This window comes from Dermochelys coriacea, chromosome 9 (genome assembly GCF_009764565.3).
Source record: "Dermochelys coriacea isolate rDerCor1 chromosome 9, rDerCor1.pri.v4, whole genome shotgun sequence".
NCBI classification, from domain to species: Eukaryota; Metazoa; Chordata; order Testudines; family Dermochelyidae; genus Dermochelys; species Dermochelys coriacea.
The window spans coordinates 33,655,221-33,682,144 of record NC_050076.1 but is presented as its reverse complement, the minus strand read 5'-3'; the positions used below and the strand labels follow the sequence as shown (position 1 = coordinate 33,682,144).

At 41.7% G+C, this 26,924-nt stretch overlaps 2 protein-coding genes across 12 annotated transcripts in view; one reads left to right on the top strand and one right to left on the bottom strand.

Moving 5' to 3' along the window:
• Positions 1-26,191, bottom strand: part of TRIP12 (thyroid hormone receptor interactor 12) — a 175,188-nt gene extending 148,997 nt beyond the window's left edge. For 3 of the 11 annotated variants that reach the window (XR_006274455.1, XM_038416267.2, XM_038416266.2), the window contains exon 1: positions 25,742-25,893. The gene's annotated coding sequence lies outside the window, so the exon portion shown is untranslated. Of the gene's footprint in view, positions 1-25,741 lie in introns of all 11 variants that reach the window. The other 8 variants (XM_038416257.2, XM_038416261.2, XM_038416264.2 and 5 more) reach the window with 6 other exon arrangements.
• Positions 26,192-26,198: 7 nt separating this feature from the next.
• The window catches only part of FBXO36 (F-box protein 36), a 66,557-nt gene continuing 65,831 nt past the window's right edge, over positions 26,199-26,924 (top strand). Inside the window, exon 1 of the mRNA XM_038416271.2 lies at positions 26,199-26,401. Coding sequence (XP_038272199.1) covers positions 26,306-26,401 — 96 coding nt within the window. The 5' untranslated portion in view covers positions 26,199-26,305. The remainder of the gene's footprint in view (positions 26,402-26,924) is intronic.

Below are 26,924 nucleotides of genomic sequence, written 5' to 3'. Positions count from 1 at the left end.
TAGGTCCTGTACAAATATTGTGTTCACACTGTTGTGCCCCTAAGAGCTTTCAATCTTAAAAGAAATGTGTAGATGAGAGAAATAAGTGAACAGTTCTTAAGAGCAGTAAACAACTCACCTCACACCATGTAGCTATCAGGTTTTAGTTCACTGACAAGGTGAGTTTTGAGAAAGGATTTAGAGGCTAAAAGGACTTTACGGATTTGGACTGGAAGCTTTTTCATCTCGTAAGGGGCAGCACAGGAGACATACTTGTTGGTGAAGTAGAGAATCTACTAGTAATTCTAGCTTCAATCACTTAAGTGAAGGAAGGAGTTGATTGAACTAAATTAGGGTAGATAGGTAAGGCAGGGAAGAGTTGTTAAGGGTTTTGAAAATAATGATCAGTTTGATACACCAAAAGAGCCAATGAAGGGATTTAGAAGGATAATCTAATCTAGTCAGGCAGCCTGAAGATTATTTTAGCAGCATTCTAAATGAACTTGAGGTGAGAAGTTTAGTGGCAACTACAATAATTAAGGTGCAAGATGATCAGGGTTTGGACAAGAGTTTCGACAGCACAGGGACAGAGAAATGGTCAGATCTTACAGATGCTATGCAGTAAGAAGCAATAAGGATTAGACATGATCTGGATGTGGGGGGTCAAGATTGACTCTGCCCCATGGTGAAATCAAGATTACCAGCTTGAGCAATAGGAAGAATGGAGGAATTATGTACCCATGAAAGAAGGGGAGGGAAAAGGAGATCAGGAGCTCTTTTTTGCCATGTTAAATTTCAGCTGGTGACAGTTTATTGATGGGAATATGCCACAAAGATAGGAAGGTTTTATTTTTGCTTGTTTTTTTAAATTAAAACCCAATATCCATCCATACACTCTAGGAGCTCGACATAACTTAAGGAGTGAAGTGCATCAACTCCAATTTACGGAAAGATAAGACTGACTTAGGTTTTTTATAAACTGGTACACATTTTCAAAAAATAAAACAAAAATTGCCTGATAAGAGTTAGATTTCTGTACCTCCTATATACCATTTGGAACATATTTTGGACAGTTCAATTGGGCTATGCCAGGACGGGCAAACTTTTTGCCCAAGGGCCACATTGGGGTGCAAAACTATATGGAGGGCTGGGTAGGGAAGGCTGTGCCTCCCCAAACAGCCTGGCCCCCACCCCCTATCTGATCCCTCCTACTTCCTGTCCCTTGAACCCCCCTCCGAACCACCCACCGATCCAACCTTGCCCCCTGAACACCCCCTCCTGGGGCCCCCCACCCCCTCCAACCCTCCAGCTCCTTGTCCCGACTGCCCCCTCCCGGGGGCCCTGCTCCATCCAAACCCCCTCTGCTCTCTGTCCCAACCACCCTGCTCCCCATCCCTGACCGACTGCTCCCTGAACCTCCACCCCCTGCTCCCTGTCCCCTGACTCTTCCCCCCCCCCCCCCCCCCCCGAGATCCCAGCCCCTTATCCAACCCCTTGGCTCCCTTACCATGCCATTCAGAGCAGCATGTCTGGCAGCTGCGCCGCCCGGCAGAAGCCAGACATGCTGCTGCCCTGCAGGAACTCACAGCCCAGCCACCCAGAGCACTGTGCCTATGGGGGAGGGACTGGGGCTAGCCTCCCCAGTCAGGAGCCAGGCCCTGTAAGCGGGATGTGGCCTGTAGTTTGCCCACCTCTGGTCTATGCTATCTGGCAACAGTGCACCAACAGTGAACTCTGGCACCTTCCAGGGCTGTTGCCTGCTGACACTTCCTTTCCTGACAGGACCATACCTAGAAAATTGGCAGTAGGCTATGCTTATGGTTTTTAGATCCAAATATTATAAGAATACAACCAAGGCTTATTAATTTAGTACAATTTACAAACATGCCTCCAATTAAATCTAATTATTGTTCCTGCTGAGATGCAGAAATCCAATTAACAGGTAAAGTTTCTATTTCTGTACTCTTACTACACTGGTCAAGATTGGATGATAAACAACAATTTCAATATTAGAAAGTTGCAACAGATTTCTTATTATGGCTAAGGGAGAAATTCTACTCTAGTACAAGTCCTTTAGAAACCAAGTTCCACAAGTATTCTCTCTCTCAAAAAGTGAGAGTTAGATACTACTACTTTACAGACATTCCTGCAGATACATCTTTCCACCCAGAAAGGAAGCCAGTGTCTTGGCAGAATACTTAACCTCACACTCCATAGAACTTTCCATTTACTTAATCAACCTCTTGTATATATTTCTTAAACAATTTCAGCTAGAGTAGTTTTAGTGTATACTACCTCCATGGAGCAAGTAGACAGATTCAGCTGTCAATGGACTTTTCTGACATCTGAAAGTATCACTGCCTGAATTTAAAGAAAAGTTGTACCAGAGACTAGAATGAAGAAGTCTTGATTAGACCAACAATATCACTATAGGATATTGAGACCTATTAGGACATTATCTAAGACATCAAGAAGTTGAGGCAAGAATAGAAGTAGCACTAACATACAAATCTGGCAGAAAGCATGCAGCTTTCTCAGACAGTATAATGACCAAGTTACAGAACCTCCCAGTAAAAGAACAGTGACATTAAATCAAAGACGAGGGCAAGAGGAGCTTCATATTACCAACAAAGGACCATGCTAACGGACAAGAGGAAGAAAGGCGTTTAAAATAGACCCAATCCGCACAGCTATTCCAGAAGAGTTAGAGACAACTCACTCCACCACCTTTTGATAACTTCCCTTTTATATATGCCCCAAAAAAAAAAAAAATTCCAGCCCATTCTATCAGACTCCATAGACCTCAGATATCCTTTTAATAGTGTTTTTATAGGGCAATATGCCCAGTCCCCTGAAACAAGTTCTAACTTGAGGTCCCTTTAAAGTGTTCATTTGAGCACTGAGCGCCCAGGTGACCTATAGTCAAGAGATTGGAGTCTTGGAGACAGACAGGAGGGATGAGATCTGTCAGCAGCAAGAAGCTCAAACCAAGGCTTTATAGAAAGGCCTGGGTACTCTGTAGCAACCTGAACATGAATTCTACTGTAAGGCTGCCTCATTTAATTTTTTAGAGTTATGAGTTTAACTATGAAACTGAACACAATCAGAACTATGAACAGTCCCCTTCCCCAAGTTTAGTATTGAATTCCATTTATTTTATGCAGTTCTCCCAGTTCTAGTTTGACATGCTGAAGAGTCATATGAACAGTGCATCATATAAGTTGTCAGAGTCAAGACTGAAGGTTTGGATAGTTAAGCAGTGGACAAATGGAGCTTTTGGCATCTATCTGAAAACATGCAGAAGGCAGTTCAGGACTATGGGATGAGAATACTAGCTGATTTTTTCAGCTAACATTATTTAGTAAATTAGTTATGTTTAGGTTTCAAGTTACTTTTCATCACCAATATCAACAAGGCAGTTCACCATCTTCACAGCTATTGTTTCATGGTATCTGCACACTCTTGAGGACTGCACTGCATCAGTTTACATGGTTCATATTTTCAAGTTTCTAACCCATATGGCTGTGAAAATAAACAGTTTTCAAAAATGGACTTTGAGGCTCAGTTTTGCAGCAAAGGCTGTGTTGTGATCATGGAACGAATACCTGTGTCCCTCCCTGCCTCAGTCTTAATTATTCTAAGATACTCAAAACAGGAAACGAAGCGTGGAACCCATTCCTCAGCAGAGAGTATCCAAAAAGACATCCTCTAGTTCTATAAGTGTTTGCAGAACACATAAAACAGAGTCCAGTCTACTACAATTAATTTAAGTTAGATGTGGTATTGTGGATATTTTTGCCACCTCAAGGAATACTCTTACGTTTTGAGATATGCATGTAACTGACCTGGCACCTACTAGTTTATTCAGACTTACTAGTCTCCCACTGGCCCTTGCTAAGCCCATCTAAGCAATCCATTCGATGGAGGGAAAAATTGCGATATACCATGCTCAAAGCCTGCCACTTAGGTAGCTGACTACTTAAATCATCGTGGATATCTCAATGAAAGCTTCTGCTCAGTACAGAACAGTCAATATGAACAAGATGTTAGGATTGCATGGGAGAGATAATATAAACATTGAAGGGATGCATATGCCTTTAAAACTGTTCTAGTTGGGTTACCGCATTGCAGAAATAGGGACTAGAGAGACGTACAAGAAAGAAATAGGAACACTTTTGGTGCAGGTTTTGGAATTTCTGCTTCAGTCAATATTTTCTTTGTTGCAGGGGCATTAAACCAATGATATCGGCAAGAAGAGGGTCATATTAAAAACAGAGGACCATGGTGAGGGACAAGAGGAGGAAAGCCATTTAAAAACAGATCCAATCAGAGAAGGGGCCAGTCAGAAGAGATGTGAATATTAAAACATTTATAGAATTATTTACTCTGGCTGACAGTCATCAGCCAAAATACAGGAATTTCATAATACAGGGTTTTGAAAAAGCATCTTATTAGTATGATCAATACATCCAAGAAGTGCAACGACTGTACACTCCTCATTTCCCCCCCAAACTGTACAGTAGTCATCTCTGAAACTCAGAGTGGCTAAGAAATCCATGTCAGTACTGTATTATGTAATTTACAGTCCTCCATCCCCACCCAGCACTAGCAGGCAATTGATATTCTCATTTGTGTAGCATGGATATACATCACATCATTCAGAAGAATGAAGCCAAAAAAAAATAAAAATGACCTAGGTTTAGAGATTAAGGATATGATTCTGTCACTGAGGTCACAGATTGTGACTTTCCGGGACCCCTGCGACTTCTTCCAGGCAGGGCTAAAGCAGCTGTCAACCCCAGGGCCGCTGCAGCAGTGGCCCCAGGGCTGAATTAGCAGCAAGGGTTAGGTCAGCCCCACTAGGGCCAGAGCAGTGGTGAGCCCAGGGCCACCAGAGCAGCAGCTGGGATTGGGTCAGCCCCATGGGGCTGGAGCAGCTGCCAGAGGTCATCCCCCAGCAGCGTTCTGTTAGTTGTCCCCACCAGGCTATTTTTACTAAAAGTCAGGGACAGGCCATGAGCTTCCATGAACTTTTGTTTATTGCCCATGACCCATCAACTTTTTTAGTAAAAATATCTGACGGAACCTTAACCTTAAAGAGCATGCATGTAACTCAATCACAGTTCAGAGATTTTTGCTAGATTAGTATGGCCCCAGAGCAACAGTAATTTAGAGGGCAGAATATGTAAATTTATGCTAAAGGACAGCAACTCTCCACCTACAGTACAAAGAGTAGTTGAGGATTGATGATTTGTCATAGACACTTTAGTCCCAAAAAGCCTCCTTGCTCCCCACTGTTCACACTGTATTTCCTTTGTTTACTGACACTGTGTCAGATGTAAAGAGAAGGTCAAATTCTAGTACAGAAGGTGAAAAACAAAGGCTGAATCAGACATGTTGAGACAGAATTTCTCCAAGCCTATGCTGAGGCTATATTTTAGGCCAAGAGAATCTTCATATCAGCTTCTATTGAAGATATCAAATCCCACTTTAAGGGCAGTGAACCACTTCAGTCTCAAGGGCCTACAACCTACCACAGAACTCAACCCAAGCACTCTGAAGGAAAAATCATCCTATTTTGCGGAGATCACACACACGTTTGGAAAAAGACATCTTAACTAGCATAGATCTGCTCCTCCATGCCATCCAATGAACACCCAGCCTGCATTCCCAAAATACTGACACCCTAGATAGGTCTATCCAAGACCTATGAATTCAACCCATGCCATTCCTAGTTGGTGAATGGATCATGAACAGAAGAGCCAATGCCCCCATTCAGGGAAGAAATCTTCCCCTTTGAAAACACACATTAATTCAATAGTGAAGAAATTCACTCTGGATCCATCATTTTAACTAACTACTGTCCAGCTTGCTCTGAGCTTGCTCATATATTGGAGTTACCCAAAAGACTAATTACTAGCTCATCGACAGTTTTTCACAAATGCTGCTGTCCACCAAAGAGGAGAGGTAGGGATTATGGGAAAATATGCTAAAATACTTAAATCCACCCTTCAGAGATGCACCCAAAGAGGAGTGATCAGAAACTATACCTCTGCCACTAGACCCCTCACCTGTAAAGTCCCACATGGATCAGTTCTCTTTCCGGTCCTATTCAACATGTACATGCAGCTACTAATCTTACCATAGACTCGAGTGCCAGCAATATGCGGAGAACATGGATCTACTCATCCATCCCCATGTACAATTATTACACTCAAAAACTGTTAAAACATTAAGGTTCCAAAGTCAAGCACTGAAAAGTTAGGAAACGCCAGAATTAAGGCTGCCTATGAAGCCTTAATTCCCCCTCTTTGTGTGTAGGCATTATGAAACAGTCTTCAATTACTTGTTCATATACTGCTCCCCTTATCCCCGAGGATCCCTACCTCAATGCACAGAATGGACCCAGAATGGGAGGAATGAGGGTTGTGTAATGAAAGACAGTTGCCAGAGCCCTGCTTCATTTGTTGCAAAAAGTTGGAAGGTGTATAGCTCTTGTGTAATGCTTTTCATTCGTGGCTCAAAAAGAGCTTTACCAAGGAGGCCAGTATCATCATCTCCCTTTTACATATAGGGAAACTGAAGCAGAGGAAAATGAGGAATGCACATTGTATTACATGACTAGTCTAGCATCCCATAGGAACTCTGTGGCAGAGGCAGAGATAGAATCCAGTTCTTCAGGGTGGCATTCAACTACCTTAACCAGAACCATCCTCTCTTCCTGCAATCCCCTGCCTCATCTCTTCCAAGAGAGATAATCTGATCTATCCACTAGATCACACTAAGTCAGGATATGTGGTTTCTGTTCCTGGCTCTGTCACTGACCAGCTGTGTGCCACTGGGCAACTTAAGTCTCTTGGAGCCTCTGTTTCCCCAACTGCCTTGGTGATTGAGGGAGAATGACGGGTTAAAAATCTAGCTCATTCCTGTAACTTCCAGCAATAAAAAGCCATAGGTAAGACAAGATGGTGCCTATGGAGTTGCTACAAAATAGTGCCATGAGAAAAGTTTCTTACACCAAGCTATTCTGTCCATGAAATAGCATCCCTCTATTTAAAACTACTAAATAAGATAGAGTAGCATTGGAAAATTAAAACCTAGTAAAGGGAGGGAATTTGCCAGCCTTGAAGATGAGTGTCTGAAGTACCTTGTCTAGATTTTGACCATGGTCTCCAAGGAAAGTATGTGAAACCTGATGTTTATACCACCAGACCATCCTCTCCAACAGGACCTGAAAGCATCATTGCTACTGGGGGGTACCAATTGTGACTTTCAAGTTAGTTTCTCAAGAAAAATATTTTAAAAAAATAACCCTCCCCTACCCTACTTGACCCTTCTTATAAAAAGATCCTCCCATCCTCTCTGGGTTGCATAAAGCTAAAGATAGAGGAGCTGCTCCAAAACACATTTTTTCCCCATCTGCAGGTGATCAGAAAACAGCAATTTTTCACAGAACTGATCATCACTAATTAATCTTCTCAGTGCTCCAGTGAGTTAATATCACTTTTCTTTGTGAAGAGGAAGAAGGAGGTTAAGTGACTTGCCCAAAGTCACATAGCAAATAACTATCAGACTGATAGTTTAACCTAAACCACTACTGTGAATCTGGCAAGTCAGACAGCCTCTGTGTAATATGGGCCTGATACCACCACAACATTTCACAACACATTATCTGAGAGAGATGACAGATATGTAATCTCAACTGCCCCATTTTTAAAAGGGCAGCATAATTAAACATTTACAGCAACTTGATAATCACAGATCTGGGCCTGTTTCCAATTTTGTCATAGGCATGCAACCAAAGGCACTGAGACTAAGTGCCTCAACTGCCCTATCAGTAAAGTGGGGACAGTACATCAGTTTATTCCATAAGCTGGTGTGTGGTTTCACTAAATAAGCATGAGAGGGTAGGAAATTAAGGGCAGTTGTTGGAATAGAGGTGGACAGAATTCTGGTCCCCTAGCCCTGTTCACATTCTCCTAGGCCAGAGCTCATGAAGTGTGTAGGGTCAACATCTTCAATAGTCTCATGGAAGCATTAGTAGGAGGCAAGATGATCCATAACTCCCCTCCAGCAGCTACTGGCATTGATTACATGAGAATACTGTTTGTAAACTACTACTGTATTTAGCAGAGTGTGTGGGGGGGAGGGGTGTTTGTTGTTGTTTTTAAAAAACGACAAAGATTTCTCACACCAACTATTTGTGCTCTTCACTTATTTTCTTTCCCACCTACCTGTTTCATTTTCTCAGCTGTGGTCTACTTGTTCCAGACCAACCAAGGCTACGTCTACACTACTGCAGTAAGTCGACCTACACTACACAACTCCAGCTATGTGAGCAACATAGCTGGAGTTGACGTATCTTAGGCTGAGTTACCTCAAGGCCTACACTGCACGGCGGAGAAGGGTGGGGTGTCAACAGCAGAAACTCTCCTGTTGACTTACCTTACTCTTCTTGTCAGGGGTAGAGTACAGGGGTTGACAGGAGAGCGATTTGCTGTCAATTTGTAGGGTCTTTACTAGACCTGCTAAATCAAATACATAGATACTAAGGTCAGAAGGGACCATTCTGATCATCTAGTCTGACCTCCTGCACAACGCAGGCCACAGAATCTCACCCACCCACTCCTGCGAAAAACCTCACCTATATCTGAGCTATTGAAGTCCTCAAATCGTGGTTTCTAGGAGCAGAGAATCCTCCATCAAGTGACCTGTGCCCCATGCTACAGAGGAAGGCGAAAAACCTCCAGGGCCTCTTCCAATCTGCCCTGGAGGAAAATTCTTTCCCGACCCCAAATATGGTGATCAGCTAAACCCTGAGCATATGGGCAAGATTCACCAGCCAGATACTACAAAAAATTCTTTCCTGGGTAACTCAGATCCCATCCATCTAATATCCCATCTCAGGGGATTTGGCCTATTTACCCTGAATATTTAAAGATCAATTACTTACCAAAATCCCATTATCCCATCATACCATCTCCTCCATAAACTTATCGAGTAGAATCTTAAAACCAGATAGATCTTTTGCCCCCACTGCTTCCCGTGGAAGGCTATTCCAAAACTTCACTCCTCTGATGGTTAGAAACCTTCGTCTGATTTCAAGTCTAAACTTCTTGGTGGCCAGTTTATACCCCTTTGTTCTTGTGTCCACATTGGTGCTGAGCTGAAATAATTCCTCTCCCTCTCCTGTATTTATCCCTCTGATATATTTAGAGAGAGCAATCATATCTCCCCTCAACCTTCTTTTAGTTAGGCTAAACAAGCCAAGCTCCTTGAGTCTCCTTCCATAAGACAAGTTTTCTATTCCTCGGATCATCCTAGTAGCCCTTCTCTGTACCCGTTCCAGTTTGAATTCATCCTTTTTAAACATGGGAGACCAGAACTGCACACAGTATCCTAGGTGAGGTCTCACCAGTGCCTTGTATAATGGTACTAAAACCTCCTTATCCATCCCAAAACCGCATTAGCTTTTTTCACAGCCATATCACATTGGCAGCTCATAGTCATCCTATGATCAACCAATATTCCAAGGTCCTTCTCCTCTTCCATTACTTCTAATTGATACATCCCCAACTTATAACTAAAATTCTTATTATTAATCCCTAAATGCATAACCTTACACTTCTCACTATTAAATTTCATCCTATTACTCCAGTTTACAAGGTCATCCAGATCCTTCTGTATGATATCCTGGTCCTTCTCTAAATTGGCAATACCTCCCAGCTTTGTATCATCTGCAAACTTTATTAGCACACTCCCACTTTTTGTGCCGAGGTCAGTAATAAAAAGATCAAATAAGACTGGTCCCAAAACTGATCCCCGAGGAACTCCACTGGTAACCTCCCTCCAGCCTGAGAGTTCACCTTTCAGTAGGACTTGTTGTAGTCTGCCCTTTAACCAATTCCTTATTCACCTTTCAGTTTTCATATTGATCCCCATCTTTTCCAATGTAACTAATAATTCCCCATGTGGCACAGTATCAAACGCCTTACTGAAGTCTAGGTAAATTATATTCACTGCATTTCCTTTGTCTAAAAAAAAAACTGTTACTTTCTCAAAGAAGGAGATCAGGCTGGTTTGGAATGATCTACTTTTTGTAAAACCATGTTGTATTTTGTCCCATTTACCATTGATTTCAATGTCCTTAACTACTTTCCAAGACCTTGCATACTACAGATGTCAAACTAACTGGCCTGTAGTTATCCGGATCACTCCCCCCCCCCATTCTTAAAAATAGAAACTATATTAGCTATTCTCCAAACATACAGTACAATTCCAGAGTTTACAGATTCATTAAAAATTCTTGCTAATGGGCTTGCAATTTCGGATGCCAATTCCTTTAATATTCTTGGATGAAGATTATCTGGGCCCCCCGATTTAGTCCCATTAAGCTGTTTCAGTTTCGCTTCTACCTCAGATATGGTAATATCTGCCTCCATATCCTCATTCCCATTTGTCATGCTATCATTACCCCTAAGATCCTCTTTAGCCTTATTAAAGACTGAGGCAAAGTATTTGTTTAGATATTGGGCCATGCCTAGATGATCCTTGACCTCCACTCCATCCTCAGTGTTTAGTGGCCCCACTTCTTCTTTCTTAGTTTTCTTCTTATTTATATGGCTATAGAACCTTTTACTATTGGTTTTAATCCCCTTTGCAAGGTCCAACTCTACTCGACTTTTAGCCTGTCTCACTTGATCCCTACATGTTCTGACCTCAATTAGGTAGTTTTCCTTGCTGATCCCTCCCATCTTCCACTCCCTGTATGCTTTCTGCTTCTTCTTAATCTCCTCTCTAAGATGCTTGCTCATCCAGCTTGGTCTACAACTCCTGCCTATGAATTTTTCCCCTTTCTTGGATGCAGGCTTCCAATAGCTTCTGCAACTTTGATTTAAAGTAATCCCAGGCCTCCTCTACCTTTAGATCCACAAGTTCTTCAGTCCAATCCACTTCCCTAACTAATTTCCTTAATTTTGAAAGTCAGCCTTTTGAAATCAAAAACCCTAGTTGCAGATTTATTTTGTTAATCCTTCCGTTCAGTTTGAACTGAATTAGCTCATGATCACTTGAACCAAGATTATCCCTTACAACCCTTTCTTCTATGAGTGTTGATCCTGGCTGTAGTGTAGACATAGCCCAAGTGTCTCCAAAATGCACTCCCAAAGTGCTCTGTAAGACAGTGGTCTACAATCTAGAGTTAAGGAACCTGTAGCCTCAGCTAAAAAGCATTGTGGTTGGATGTTCAATAGCAGCAGCATGAGAAGTATCCCTTTACTAGACTAGAAATGGGTGCTGTCCCATTTGAGTAATTTGGGGGACTAAGGAAGTCGTGTGTAAAAGAGTCATGCATAGTACATAGTACTCCAAATATAAATAATGCTGTGAAGTTGTACAAGATTTGCTGTGCATGGCTGAAGTGAATTTTTTAGTAGGCCAAACATTCAAGACATTGGTCTGTGAGGGCTATTCCCAAACATACTTCAATGTTCTAGCTCCTGCTACTTTTAAACAGCAAGATTGATAGAAGATTGAGCTTTTAAAAAAAAAAAAAAAAGTACCTATGAGAGGAAGTCAGCACTCAATTTCAACCTGAAAAAGCGAGGCTTCAGAAAGTTATGACTGCCTGAAGACAGGTCATTAGGACAGGAACACTTAGAGTACTCCTTATAGTTAAGGTTGCTTAACACCCTCACTGAGCTAAAGCTTATGTGTAGAAACTTGAATTCATTAACATTTACGATGAATGGTGTGATCCTTGGATAGAAGTATTAATATTTAGGATAGTACCGAGAAGGGTGGATAAAAAAATCCTTTTTTTTTTTTTTTTTTTTTTTTTAAGTCAAGGGATTTTTTTATTTTTTAAATAAATGTAAGTTTAGGCCTTAACATAGGATATCATTTTCCCATTTAATCTGTTAATGTCATTTAGTAGAAGTACAAAAAATTCTAAAGTGTATGGCAGCAAATCACTAAATTGGTGAAAGTCACAGGCTAAACTCCTGGAACCAATCTGCTGAAGTGCTAATCCAGCATTTGACAGCAATGGCCTCTTCTGCAGGTGCCAAGATAATATTTTCTTCATTTCCCTTTTTTGAACAAGTCATTGAACTGAACTAGTTGGAAGTTAAATAACCATTTGGGGGTTGAAAAAAAAAAAATCAGGATAGCTTGGTTTTCCTTTTCCAAACTGTCAGGGACCTGACAGTGTCCTTACACATCACCCCACCGGGGTTTTGAGAGAACACCACTCAAATCAGGTCCAGTCACTCCAGTAGGAGCACTCTGTAGTACTTCAGCAGTGATGAGTTCTCAGCCTTCCTTCAGGCTGAATCTTTCTGGATACTTCCTACCTTCAGAGAACCGTGGGACAAACAAAACTCAGGAGTAGCAAAACTACCTAATAACAATGAGGAGAAGAGACACAGATAGCTCAAATGGGAACACGAGCCTCCACTCTCTCAGAGGGGCCCTAGCCAAGTCAGAATTCAACTCAAAGTCCACTGAAGTTGTAGAATACAGCACCCCTTCTCATCACTCTGCTCCCTCACACAACTGCCCTTCCTCATTGAGTTTTCCCCTTTTAAACACCTCTTCCATTCCTGACATGACTTGCAGGTGCAGAAGGGCAGGGATACTCCAGACCAGAGTAGTTACTTAAACCTTTCCAGGTTAGTGCAAGGTTTATACACCTCCATCACACAGATTATGAATAAAAACTAATTGTGCAACGGTGCAATCTACTAGTTTTAAAGTGTTGGAGGACAGAATGACCAGAAAGCATCAGTTTAATTAACTACCTACAGCAAAAAAAAAAAAAATAGTTTAGGTAAACTGTTTAATAAATCAGTTTTAAACACGAAACTTGCTTTGATAAACTTTATTCTTGTGTCCATTACAGTTAAGGTACATTTAATAAAATAATTAAATGCTGTTTTTGTGCATTGTTAATTGAGTTTTACTTCCCCTCAGAAAAGAGCTTGACAAAAACAACATCACATTTAGTAAACAAGCGTTAATATTTACATTTTAGTATGTTAAAAATGAAGTAATCCAATTAAGTGAGCTATAGCTCACGAAAGCTTATGCTCAAATAAATTTGTTAGTCTCCAAGGTGCCACAAGTACTCCTTTTCTTTTTGCGAATACAGACTAACGCGGCTGCTACTCTGAAATCTGAATAAGTGTACACTAAACTATATAGTTTAAAAATGTGTGATGTATCATCCTGTTAGCAAAAAAGCACCAAGTTTAAAATAAAGGTTATATTCAGTTGCAAATCAACACATCCTATAGGTTAGTAACCAGTAAGAATCCAACCTCTCTTTAGGAAACTAAGATGTACAAATCCAAAACAATAAAAATCAATGATTTAAAGAAAGGTTTCCTGCTTGTTGATTTAAACCCGATTAAAACCCAATGATTTTTAAAAAAAAAAAAAAAAAACCCTAATCAATCCACCCTTGTACTCAGGGCCCCATGTATCCCATAATCCTGCAGCCATAAAATATTTAGATAAACCACCCCTGGCTGCAGAACTCTGTTCTAGAATCCAAGCCCTCACCCTTTTTTTTTTTTGGTTAGAAACAATGGCTGTGGAGAAGCATTCCAAATGTAAAGTTAACTAAAGCAGCATTGTCTTCCTGAATTTACTGGCAGCGTGAAATAGTATTTCTAAAGAGGTTAAAGTAACCCATTCATCTGAATTAGTTTTATTTCAGAATTAATATGCAAGTTTCAAAATCAGCATGGTTAGTTATATCACTGACTATTTTAGCCTAAGTCTCCCACTGGTATGTTTATCCCACTATCCCAGACCACCTCCCCTGAAGACAAAAGCTCCAGCTTTCAGAACATCCTCTATTCAGTTGTCAAAACTTCCAGTTCCATTTCCACTTCCTTCTCTAACCCCAACATCTACATGCTGATGTGGAGCAACTTAAAATTAAGACAGTACTTATTCTATAACGACTAGTTCATACTTACTAGACATGAAACTGCAAGACTGGTAATTAATCTGGATTGTCCTACTAGACCAACTGCTTAGAGATGAAACAGACATCTTCAGAATGAAGAAATTTATGTACGGGAATGCCAAAGCATATGTGCACTCAGTTCTTTCAGGGCACTCTACAGCTCTGTAGTGTGGATATACTTTTGTTAAGGAAGCGCTAGAATCAATACTCTTGTGATTGCAGCAGTAGGGCAAGGGTTCTCAAACTTCATTGCACCGCGACCCCTTCTGATAAAATTACATGACCCCAGGGGGGAGACTGAAGACTGAGCCTGCAACCCAGGGTGGTGGTGGGGGGGGCCAAAGCCCAAGCCCCACTGCCCGGGGGGGGGGGGGGGGGGAGAGAAGAGGAGGAAAAAGAGCAGGAGGCCAAAGCCCAAGCGCAAGGGATTTAGCCACAGGCAGAGGGCCTGTAACCCGAGCCCTGTCAGCAAGGGCTGAAGCCCTGGGACTTGGGCCCGGGCCCTGGACCCCAGTAAGTCTAAAACAGCCCTGGCAACCCCATTAAAACGGGCTTGCAACCCACTTTGGACTCCCAACTCACAGTTTGAGACCTGCTGAGCTAGGGTTTATAATGAAAAGGGAGGTGGTAAAAGGGGAGGAAGGAGACAGCATAGAAGACATTAACACTAGAGCCAAGCACTAGCATCAGCGCAGGATGGGTTTAACTTGCCCTACCCAGCTTTGTACCAGCACCGATTCCTAGTATCATGGGAGTGTTCCCACACATCTGTGTGAAGTTGGATGGTCTGCTGAGGGCAAGAACAGCACTACTGCACTGGAACTCATGCGTAACAGTAGCATTTGGTATGGAGAGAAATACTACACCAGTCTTCTAGGTATTTCTTTCTGCCACTGGCTATGTGACATCAGCACCCTTCTTGTGAGGCAGAAAAAGTGATAGGCCTCCACAAACAAGCTTGCTGCACCAAGTGATAACACATCTAAATTTTTATGGCTCTTAAAAAGTTACACATTTGATTTCTAGAGGGGTTTATTATTCTCTGCATATGCTTAAGTAGTGCAGTTATACTATGTTTATACAATTTGATCTTCTAGTGTTGCGTCATTCAGTGCACACGACACATGGAGGTGTGTTGTTCATGTTGATATCTCCCAGCTGGGAGGGGGGGGAAAGTGCCAAGAGTCTACATGCTTAGGAAAGCAAAGCAGCTACCTCAAGGCCATGACAACAAGTTTTATTACAGAAAAGCAAACCAACTGAGTCAACCCAATAGTAGAACAAAAGAAAAACAAAAAACCCAACCAACAACTTTGAAAGACATTAATTGGAGTCATACAGCAAGCAAGATTAAACAAGCAAGATTTGGGGAAGGAGTACAGGACCGGTGGATGGAGCACAATTGATAAGAATTTTGTTTTTAAAAAGCAGTCAGTCAGTCATATGACCTACTATGTAGATTTCCATTTGCCATCAAATTGGCTTGACTTTACAACAAAAGCCATTAAATAGGAGAGGCATGACAGCAAGTGGATTTTTGTTAAGGACTGACAGTGCTCAGAGCTGAGAAGGACATGAAGGAGACAACATAAGCTGCTGGAGGAAAGGAAGATTTAATCATTTGACAGTTGAGACAAGTGAAATGACTTTAGGAGCCATCACATAGCTGTGCAACAACTGTTTTGTTTTTTTAAACTACATAAAGTTTTGGCTGCATGGAGGCAGGAACATGTTTTTAATTCCTATTATTACTAACATTAGTTCAGCTCCACTGGTGTTAGCATTATTGGGAGCTCTACTATAGACAGGATGCCAGGTAGCATGAGTAACTGTAGGAATGCTAGTGTAGGCCAGCTACCAATCATTATGTCTGGCTCATAATTGATCTAGATGGTGGCTAGAACCATCTTACCTATACTAGAGCTAGCACCAGTGGGAAGTGTATTTAGTGCAGAGAGAGGTCTAGACCTGAAATGCTATTTGGTAAAGCTCCTCACATCCAGACCTCACTCTTGCTTCCCACAGTGCTAAATACATGATGAGGAATACGAATACAGACACAACCCATTTTAAAAGTTGAATTCAGTGTTACCTATCTGTTCAGTACTAGAATAAAAGCAGAACTACAAATATATTGCATTAAATTCATTCTTAACTTTTAATTAAAGTGCTACCCCGCAACAATTGAAGCATCTAGAAAAAAGTGTTACTTCTAGAATAGTTATTCCAGAATAATGTTAAGAAGTGACCCAATTAGTTCAGAAAGTAACCTAGTAGACCAGTTGTGCAACTGTTTTTTCAACCAGCCAGCACAAATCTTAAAGGAATATTTTAATTCATTTAGCCTATCAGAAACAATAGTAATTAACATTACTAGTTAATGAAATATAAAATCAGTTCAAATCATGAGGATATGCTTTCAAATTTTATTCACAGATGAAGGGTAAAAAAATATGACAATTGGGGAAGGGGGCTAAACATACCTAAGAAACTTCCTGGTTCAAGTAAACTAGGACCTGTTACTGTATCTGCAATGTGAACATCAAGTGACACCAGACTAATTCTAACACTGTTCCAAACAAGATTCCCATCTATGCACTTTAGAACTGACTCTGAAGGCTGAAGCCTTTGCTCTGACCAAGGCTTAAGTACATAGATTTTAACCAGAGAGACTATTTGGAACATTCACTCTAAAGTGATACTGAAGATCAAGGACGCGTCTAAAAGTGTGCATGATTTAGCAAATACCAAATCACTCCCCAAAATTCTTAAATCCTAGCAAATAAGAAACTAACTCTATTCTTTCGATACTGTCCTGTTGTATTAAACTGATCTGAAGTCCTAGGAACAAACGTTTATTTAAAAGAGAAACTGCATGCAAACCCAGAAGTCTTTCCTTAATTTAAGGAGCCACGGTTTCAGGTTCTTGAATAAAAAGACAAGCTTCAATACTTGAGCTCTCTCACCTATATATTTCACATTAGACAATGATTGACATGATCTATGCATAAACTTGGAAGGATTAGATTTTTTTTTGGTAAACGATTATACATAATCAACAAAAAAAGTTTATAGATAAGTAACAGGAAAAATGCCACTTGAGAACTTTGTTTGATTTAACAACAACAACTTTGTATATTTTGACATGCAATATGAGAATTTATGTTTTAACAGCTATTAAGCATTAACTTTTTGAATCTCAAGTCTACCATCATTAAATAATTACCTAATGCACCAGTTTCTTACAACTGAAAATTTAAATTGATAAAAAGCATCAAAAATGCTTAAAAAAATTGGTGTTAACGGTCAAAATTATATTAAAAAAAATGAGTATCAAGCTCAGTAAATCCTACCTATTCCTAATGGCAAATTTACCATTGACTAGTTTTGACTATTAGACCAGAGACTGTCCACATGCTGTAGTATTAAGGCCTTCTATCAAGCTCCAATTCAAAAGCCATCATATTCCAGGAAAGGTACACAATCACCCACCACAGGCAGAGAAATCCTGTTATTTGTTTGCCAAGCTTTTCCATACACAAATTTGATTCCCCCCACCGTCCCCCGGCCATCCCCCACTAACTTGACCCTCACCCTGAAAGCTAGTGGCATGATGTAAACCTTCATTCTCTGTTACATTAAAGTTCACTTTCTAAATTATTTCTACCAAAATAATGCATTAGTAACAAGCACAATGTTTATCCTGTTTTAGTTACTAATCCTGGCTAATTTTCATCATCCTATTATTTACTGGAAGATTACTCTACCTTATTGCCTATGCAGGGCTGTTCCCTGTAGTACAAGTTTTACTGCTTTGTCTCAAGTGGCTTAAGTGATGTGGCTTCTAATACTTTGCTTAAAGAGATGTCAGTCTAACAGCTGCAATTTAAATCAGAAAAAGCTTCTTGAAAATGAGGCCTATCTTCTTTAAATCCACCATATTTGTATTTGTGCCCTCCTGTATCACCCTAAATAATTCCTCTCCATCACTGGTATTAGTTTATAAATACATGAAAGGCAGTCATATCCACACATCGCTTCTCTCCAGTTGCCGTTTTTCCCATTAGTACACATCTAATTTTTTCCTCAAATCAATACCCACCTCCCAATCTTTTATCTTCCAATCTCACTCCCATTTGCTGATATCTTTGTGACAAAGATGAGTCTATAGATGAATGCAGCATTCTGGGTGCCGTGTCACCAAGATAATACAGAGATGTATCATCACCTTCCCTGCTCCATGACTTGACATGTCTGCATCTGCAGCCCAGGAACTAAAAATACCACCATGCTGTATTACATTATGTGTCAAATTTACTGCCCATTACCCTCAAATGGCTATTAACACACGAGTATTTTACCAGTTTCTTGCTTTGAATTAGTTTTGTTTCCACACACCCGCACCCTCAGATGTAGGTCTGCATTTTCCCCAAAGATAAATTTAGTATTAAGAGTCTGTATACGAGATGGGTCGATTCCATGAAGGAGTAGGCCACACTGGAAATCAAACTAGAGCTAAAATGGATAAACTGCCACCTGATTAACATGTTGAAATGTTACTCATGTTCCACTGCTACATTTTTTTTTTTTAATTTGTCAAAAGTTATTCTTGTTCAAAAATACACTTCAAATGAAGAAAGCCTACTCTGGCTCAATCTCTTGGAGTCAATGAAACCAGTAGGCTTTTCCTTAAACATTAAACTAGAGTTAAAATTGACGCAAACTAGTGTCAGGAACATATGTAAATCTGATTAAGATACAGGACATTATTTTCAAATAGCTTTTGTATCACAGTAGTGATATCAGTAAGATTCACATTAAGTCTCACCTTCCCCTCCCCCACCAAAAAGAAAAAGGTCAGATTGAAAGCAGGCATTCAAGGAGGATGTGAAATTAAATGTCTGTCCAGACATTTTTATTTGTTTTGCTCTCTTCATTTACTTGTCTTTACTCTGTCCATGTGCTTGGTTCTACATTCAAGCAACCTCTGAGCTTCACAGCTACACAAACTACAATCCATTCACAAACTGCTTTCCCTAAAAGCACACTATGTTTAGCAGATCTTAGATTTAAGAAGTAGTACATGGCACATGATTGATAAGAACTATGTTAATAACATGAACATAAGACTAGCCATACTGGGTCAGATGAATGGTTCATCTAGCCTAATATCCCGTCTTCTGCCAGTGCCAGATGCTTCAGCAGGAATGAACAGAACAGGGCAATCAAGTGATCCATTCTAAACCTCTGACCGCCAAAAGCTGGGCCTGGATGATGAGGACACCGAGAGCATGGGGCTGCGTTCCTGGCCATCTTGCCTAAGAACCACTGATGGACCTATTCTCCATGAGCTTATCTAATTTTGTTTTGAACCCAGTTATACTTTTGCCAGGTGATGCTGCAAAGGCTAACTAGTTCCACAGGTTAACTGTTTGTAGCGTGAAAAACTTCCTTTTAATTTTAAACCTGCTGCATATTAATCTCATTGGATGACCCCTGGTTCTTGTATTATGTAAGCAAATAACTAACACTTCCCTATTTACTTTCTCCACAGTATCCATGATTTTTACAGATTTTTTTTTTAAATCAGACCCCCTCCCTTAGTCTTTTTTCTAAAATGACCAGTCCCCATCCTTCTAATCTCTCCACGTACGGAAGCTGTTCCCTAATCCTAATCATTTGTTGTCCTTTTCCAATTCCTATACATTTTTGAGATGGGACAACCAGAGCAGCATGCAGTATTTGAAGTATGGATACACCATGGATTTATGTAGTGGCATTATATGATGTGTCTTATCAATCCCTTTCCTAATGGTGTCGAAAATTGTTAGCTTTTTGGATTGCTGCTACATGTTGAGTGAATGTTTTCTGAGAACTAGGACTCCAAGATCTCCGAGTGGTAACTGATAATTTTGACCCCATCATTGTCTATGTACAGTTAAGATGTTTTCCAGTGTGCATTACTTTGCACTTAAAATGGCAGATGAAATTCAATGTTGTCACCCAGCTTTGTGAGGTCCTTTTGTAACTCTGCAGTCAGCTTTGGACTTAACCATATGTGAACACTGCCATCTTATTGTTTACCCCTTTTTCCCATATGCCAACATATAAAATTGTACTGACCTGCAGTCAATCACCAGTCTCAAGGAATATCAACAATATGTTTATTCCCAAGAGTCTACTGCCCGTCATTTACAGGCAACCTTAGGAAAGTTTTCTAACCTCCCCCCCTTTTTTTAGTCACTATATTGAAATATGCTCATTTTCACCTTTACACTTACATGGATACCATACAATAAAAGAGAATTTGTACAGTCAGTAAAATGTACATATCTTTAGAACAATGAACATCTTGCTTTCCATAATTTTTTTTGGAAGAGTTCATAGTGAACCTGGAATCAGAGATCATGTGGAATCAGGTGATTGACCAGATACCTCAGCCTCCACTTTCAAATACCAATACTTTCTGGAACCCCATGTTCAAAACCCAAGAAGGATGACTTAGCCCTTCCGTCTTCCGAGGGAGATAGTTGCAGAAGACTGAATTTTACTGTATATGGAGTCTTCTGGATAAGACCTTAAAAAAAAAAAAAGTACTCCTGTCTGTTCAGCATGGACATTAAGAACGCTTCACCCCACCCCCACCCAATGTACAAGCATCCTTTACTAAAGACAACCCTCCTCACCATTGTAAAATTTTGTTGCTTTCAGATGTGTTGCCTCCCCTCCACCCAAGAAACAGACAGCAGCTATATTAGCAGCCATCAAGATAATGTGTCATTTTGTAAGCTGCAGGAACTGAACACCTGTTAAAATAAGTTAACAAATGTGTGGATGCAGTCAAATTCAGAACTTTGCCTTCTGGTGTAAAAATAAATAAATAAAGCTAATATGGAGTTTCTAAATTGAATACTAAATGTCAACAGCTCTACCAGACAATACTTAACTAGCTTTCCAAGCACTAATTAACCGTATCTGTTTGGGGTGATGGAGAACAGAAAAAATGATGCATGGTTCAAAAGATCAGAATATTTGTTAAGTACAATATTTGCAACACAGTCTCATATTATATTCAAATGTTTTCAGTAAGTGTGTCTTGAATTGAAGTCAGCCACTTTGTGCCTAGTTTTTCAATAATCTTGATAGCACTATTAATTAGCAGTAGTATCAGTCCTCCTCCTTATACACATTACAAATATGGCCGAATTCTGTACTGGGTAATATGCAAGAGATGAATGTCACTGGTCTCAGTAAGCACATTGCAAAAAATTGCTACTAGACTCCCTATCCATAGACAATTTGGTTATGTGTGCTAAAACATGAGTTGCCAGATGGAAGTAAAGACAATTCCACTAATTGCACATTTGCATAGCCAAAGCAGCCAAGTTCTTCCAACCCGATAAGAAAGGGCTATTATGTGGCAGGATGGAAAAATATTTGTCCACACAAAACTGATTGCCCCAAGCACCTGAGTATTATTCATTTAAAGAGACTAGTTAACTAAGTCATGCTCTTAAAACTGACAGCACATTTGATATCAAAAAGAAACATTACTAGAAATGTTCTATTTACAGAATACTGTTGATTTCAGGTTTTATAACTGGCTTTTGTTTCAAGATGGTCTTTGGCAGAACATTGTTTTATCAGAAACAGATGCTTATTCTCAAGCATGAGAAGTGAAGATACTTTCCTACCATAGGAAACATAGGACTTCATGTAAAGTGCAGAAGCTGGGAATTCAAGGAAGAAAGGGGTACCTAAAGACTAAGCCCATGCCACTTTCAGCTTTTCCAGATAGCAATAGCTAGCTGATGGCTTTTGTAGGAAAATCCTCAAACATGTAACTGATTCATGATATACTGCTCTACATATAGTATTAAGAGCTAGTTCATAATAAAATATACTTCAAAACATGTAGACAAAGCTAAGACTCCTTAACCATGAAATCTTATTATAATAGTGCGACTGCCTTCCTTGAGCATCAGCAGAACCAGGGAAGGACACTATTTTCCACCGAATGCATCCGATGAAGTGAGCTGTAGCTCACAAAAGCTTATGCTCAAATCAATTTGTTAGTCTAAGTTGCCACAAGTACCCCTTTTCTTTTTGCGAATACAGACTAACACAGCTGCTTCTCTGAAACTAGGAAATGACAGTTACAGTTCAGGTCTACTACTGCTAAGTAATCTACAACAGACACATACTTGGATATCATTCCTGCATCTCAAATAGCTTTACAAAAAAGGTAAATATTGGCCCCATTATACAATTAGGGACGCTGAAGCAGAGAGGTGACGTGATTTGCCATGGGATCCAGTACACCAGTGGCAGAGGTTAAACTAAGGAACAGAATCCAGGTCTCCTAAGTTGCTTTCCAATTGACAGTGCACTGTATTACACTGCCTTCACAATAAGAGCCCATTTTACCCTACCCCAAAAATGCCTCGAGATATTACAGGGCTCTATTGGCCTCAATTACGTTTACTGGTTTATAGAGGCGTCTTCGTAATCTGTGTATAGGTGTGGCATCACTGAAACAACAGAAACAAAGGATATATCTTTTAGAATGTTACAATGTAAGTTAATTATGACAAGCAGTACGCACCATTTAATAGGTTTCTTAGGTGGTTATAAATGATGTTACTTAGCCTTTGGAATCTTTAATCCTTAGTTGTTACAGCATATTGTTTAGCAAAACTACCAAAGCTGTATTTAGGGCACATCTACCCTACAAATACAAGCAATCATGGAATCCTGAATCACAACATATAGCACAGAGACATTCTAGCCATGTTCCCAACTAAACTAGATAACATGGTTTAAGGGGACAACTGTTCTATAGTCAGATTATTTTACTGGTTCTATTAGTAGTGTAAACAGGCCTCAAAGTCTTAAGGATCTGACAGCTAAACAGAGGCAAGCAAGAAAACTCAAAGCTGATTTTTTAAAACCTTTCCTGCCTAGACATTGCAATATATCACCCACAGTTTAGAGGTTTTTGCAATTCATGTTTTGTTAACCAAGGCTTTGCATCTTAGATACAATTAGACATTTCCTTGCTTTTGAAGCTTCAGACTAAATGTTATCTTAGTGTGTGCGCTTTCAGGGTCTAGTTTTGAAGAGATAAATAATCCTATCACAGAAACAAAATACTGGCACCTAGCCTGTCGTCCCTGGCTGGAGTAGTACTTAATTGGTTCCATTCTTTCCTCTGAAAGAGGAGCATTAGCTGATCTATAAAATCCTGGGGTCTTTGCTGTGCTGAAGCTGTCAATATGGGGTCTTAAATAGCTGTTTGTTCATAGCCCCTGAATGTTAACCATCTTGAGGTTTGAGATTATGCTCTCTCAGGAAGAGCAACAGCAATGCAAATTCATTTCTCAAGTTGGTCTGACAACCAGTGAGTGAAATGATGAGATAACCCATCTCTTTTCCTCAGGCTTCTAAGGATGGGGGGCTTTGTGGGTACAGCAAGTTTTGGAGGACGCATTCTTTCATTTTATACAAGGAACACAGATGTACATGCACCTGAAGCACATAGCTGAAAGCCTTTTAGAAATTTAGTAAGTGTGGTAAATAAAAGTTAAAGCTTACCACACAGTTTGTTAGACCATCGCAATAGAATGCCTTATTTACAATATTTATGCACTAAAATATTGCTTTTAGGCTCATTGTACTCATCTGACAATTTTAGCCTTTTAATATGTTATGCTTAAAGTTAAACAAACTGTCACTTATCAGACACTTTAAAAAACTCATTAAGAATATAAATATTGAGAATTCAGTTGTCTTTAAAAAGACAGCCACCAAATCTCAGAACTCCTGGGGAGGAGAGGGGAAAAAAAAGAAAATGGGGCACAAAGTGGAAATAATGACCTCCTCAATTACAAGATTGTTAGCTGATGCTTGACTTATACATTGTTCTACCTGTACACATGAGGAGACAAACCAAATCTTATTCATTTTGAGGAAAACTCCTTCAGTTTTTAATTTTTTAATATAGTATTTAAAGTTTCTCTCTCTTGTGATAAAGGATTTGGCTGTGTGTTTTAATTCAGTATCCCTTAGTCAAGTTGCCTTGTCAAAAGATGACAGCCCTGAGAACTCCATGAAACTCAATATTTAAGTATAAATGTAAGCTTATGCTCTCAAATAGAGAAATTCAGAGAGTCACCCTCTTACAGTAAACTTTTATGATGTGGCCTTAAATCTAGTGTATCAATACTGCTGCTGAACAGGATGAAGAAAGACGACTGTTTATACTGAAACTCATCCTGAATTAGGATGATTGCACATATCAAAACCACCCTGAAAACAAACCGAATGCACTCTAAAAGCATTTCCAAACTGTATGCCAGACTTACGAGGTGAATTTAGGCCAATGCCAAGCTCTCATTTCTTTCCCCTTGTATAAATGCGACACAATCGGGCCTCACATGCAGGCCTCTCTCTCTCCATTTCAGGCAGGACCTTTGTTCCATACGTCGATGTTTTCCCCCAAAGCCCGTGACACGACTTTCCAATCTTCCCCCTATTATTTTCCGGTTCACAGTCTAGACTTTCAGACTCCCGATCCCTTAAAACACCCAACTGCGGAGAAACCCGATGAGCCAGTGCATTAGGAGGCCGGGGGGGGAGGGGGAACAATAAAAAAGTTGAACAGCAGGAAGATGGGCCTGCAGGTCTGATGAAAGCCCCGGCATCGGTTTGTTTACCAGCCCCAGACAGCCAGGGCAGCAGCTAGGAAGGGATAGGCGTGAGTACTGTGAGCACCACACACAAAAAAATCCTCATGGCTCCCCAATACCCAGCCGCTCTCACCGATACAGAGTATCACGGGACTAGCAGTAAGGGGGGTGACGGGGGAAGAGAGAATTTACGTGTGAGCATTATGCAAACAAACGGCAGGACCAAGGGACTGGTTACTTCACTGAAAGCAACAAAAATGAAGAGAGAAAAAAATGGGGGGGGGGTGGAGAATCAGCTCTGAACCGATGCGGGTAGAAATAATCCTCTCGGGGGTAGTCAGTATCGTAACTCGAATCAACACCCTCTCCCCTCGCCTGGGAAATATGGACGGCGGCTGATTATTTTGCCTTTTTTCTTTCTCCGACTGGGTTTTTGTTGCTATTATAAAAAAGGAGACTCGATAGCGCCTTAAAAATAAGTATAACAACAGGGAAAGGCGGTTTATGGGGGGAGGCAAATACAAATCGGGTTGAGTAGCGTCAACCCGGACACTAGTCTTTTGTATTAGCAACTACCCAGGCCACAGAGCTAGTCGTAGCCGGTGCGGAGAAGAGTCCTCCACCTTGGGGCTCCAGGCTGTCGGGAGCATTGTGTGAGGCAGGGATTGGGGGCAGCTTCTCCCCTCCCCCCCCGTTAATATTTTGGGGGCGCCGGGGGTGCATTGAAGTCGGCTTCCAGTGGCTGTTTGGCCATTTTGTCAGCTCCATTTCTACCACCTCCACCCCCTCATCCCTTCCTCGGTGAGGCCTCACCACCAGAATCCCATTATTAAACCCAGAGCCCTCTTCGGCCCTTCCACCCCCTGGGCCTCTCCCCCTCCCCCGATCATTACGCCTCCCCCAGGCCCCAACACTCACTCCCCCACAAACAATGCCTAGGATGGCGCGTCTCCCCTCCCCCCTGCCCCGGGAAGGGCAGCTGAGCTCATACCGGGAGTGACACAACGGGCCTGACCAAGCCAGACTAGGGCAGTTGAGGGGGCCCAGCGCCCCCCTCACATCCTCAGTGCCCAGGAAAAGGGAGAGGGGCCCCACGTACCTAGTTTGTCCCGATGCGGCCTCCGCAGACGCTCCGTGCCACCCCAGCAGCAGCTTCCCTTCCCTTCAATTATCAGCTGAAGCCGCAGCACCGACGAGCGCGCCGTCCGCCTCCGCAGCCGAACCCCTTCCAGTGGCACAGGGGGAGGCTGGGGACTACTTTACCCCCCCAACGGGGCCCGCAGCCCCTGCCCGTCCCCCCCTGCTTAAAGGCGCTCCCCCTGCCCGGCTGGCCGCCCCCCGCGAAGCCCCCAGACCGGCGGTTTGCTCGTCCTGCTTCCCTGCGCTGCCAGGCGTTTCTTGGCCTACCGAGCGGTATCCTTCCGCCGGGGTCGTCACCCCTGGGTCCATGCAAGTATTTCCCCTCAGGTCAGCGGGGCTGGCGGGACTGTTTTTACCAACTAAGGGGTGTACAGGACCCTCCTCGCCACTGGGGCGAAGACCCCGCTGGGCTAGAGCGTTAATATCGACCCGGCCCCTTTAAGAGGGGGCTGGGCTCCCGGTGACCTCTCGTGGTGCCCGCCCCTTCCTGGTTGCCATAGTCACCTCTAGCCAGCGTCCCAAAATGGCGTCCCTACTGCAGGAGAACCTGTTCGAGACCCGCTCGCAGGCCCCGGCCCCCAGCAAGGACTTCTACCAGCTGATCGTCACCCAGAAGGAGGTGGGTGAACGAAGGAAGGAGGCCCGGCCCGCCTCCGCCGGAGCCCCCATTCCACTGCCAGCTGCCCACCGGGCTGTTGCTGCTCCGGCTCGCACGCAGAAAGCGCAACTCAACGGGCTGAGTTTGGGGATGGTCCACGGATCTGTCCACCGGTCGGGAATCCAGAGGAGGGCCTGGCAAAGGCCCTTGACTAGGAGTCTGGCAGGCGGGTGGGGAAACACCACCAAAGGTTGGTCCAGAGGGGCGGAGGGCACATAGGATTCCTAAGCGTCACTGAAACGTGTTTGTGAATGTATGGAAAAGCATTGCCTGGGGGAAAACTCACTGCCCAAGTATCCGGGGAGGTGGGGGGGTATCATCACTGAATGGGATCTGAGTAGTAGTGCATGTAAAGCATGTGAGGTCTGAGAATCCAATACGCATTGGAAGGTATCCCTAGTAAAAAGAAAAGGAGTACTTGTGGCACCTTAGAGACTAACAAATTTATTAGAGCATAAGCTTTCGTGAGCTACAGCTCACTTCA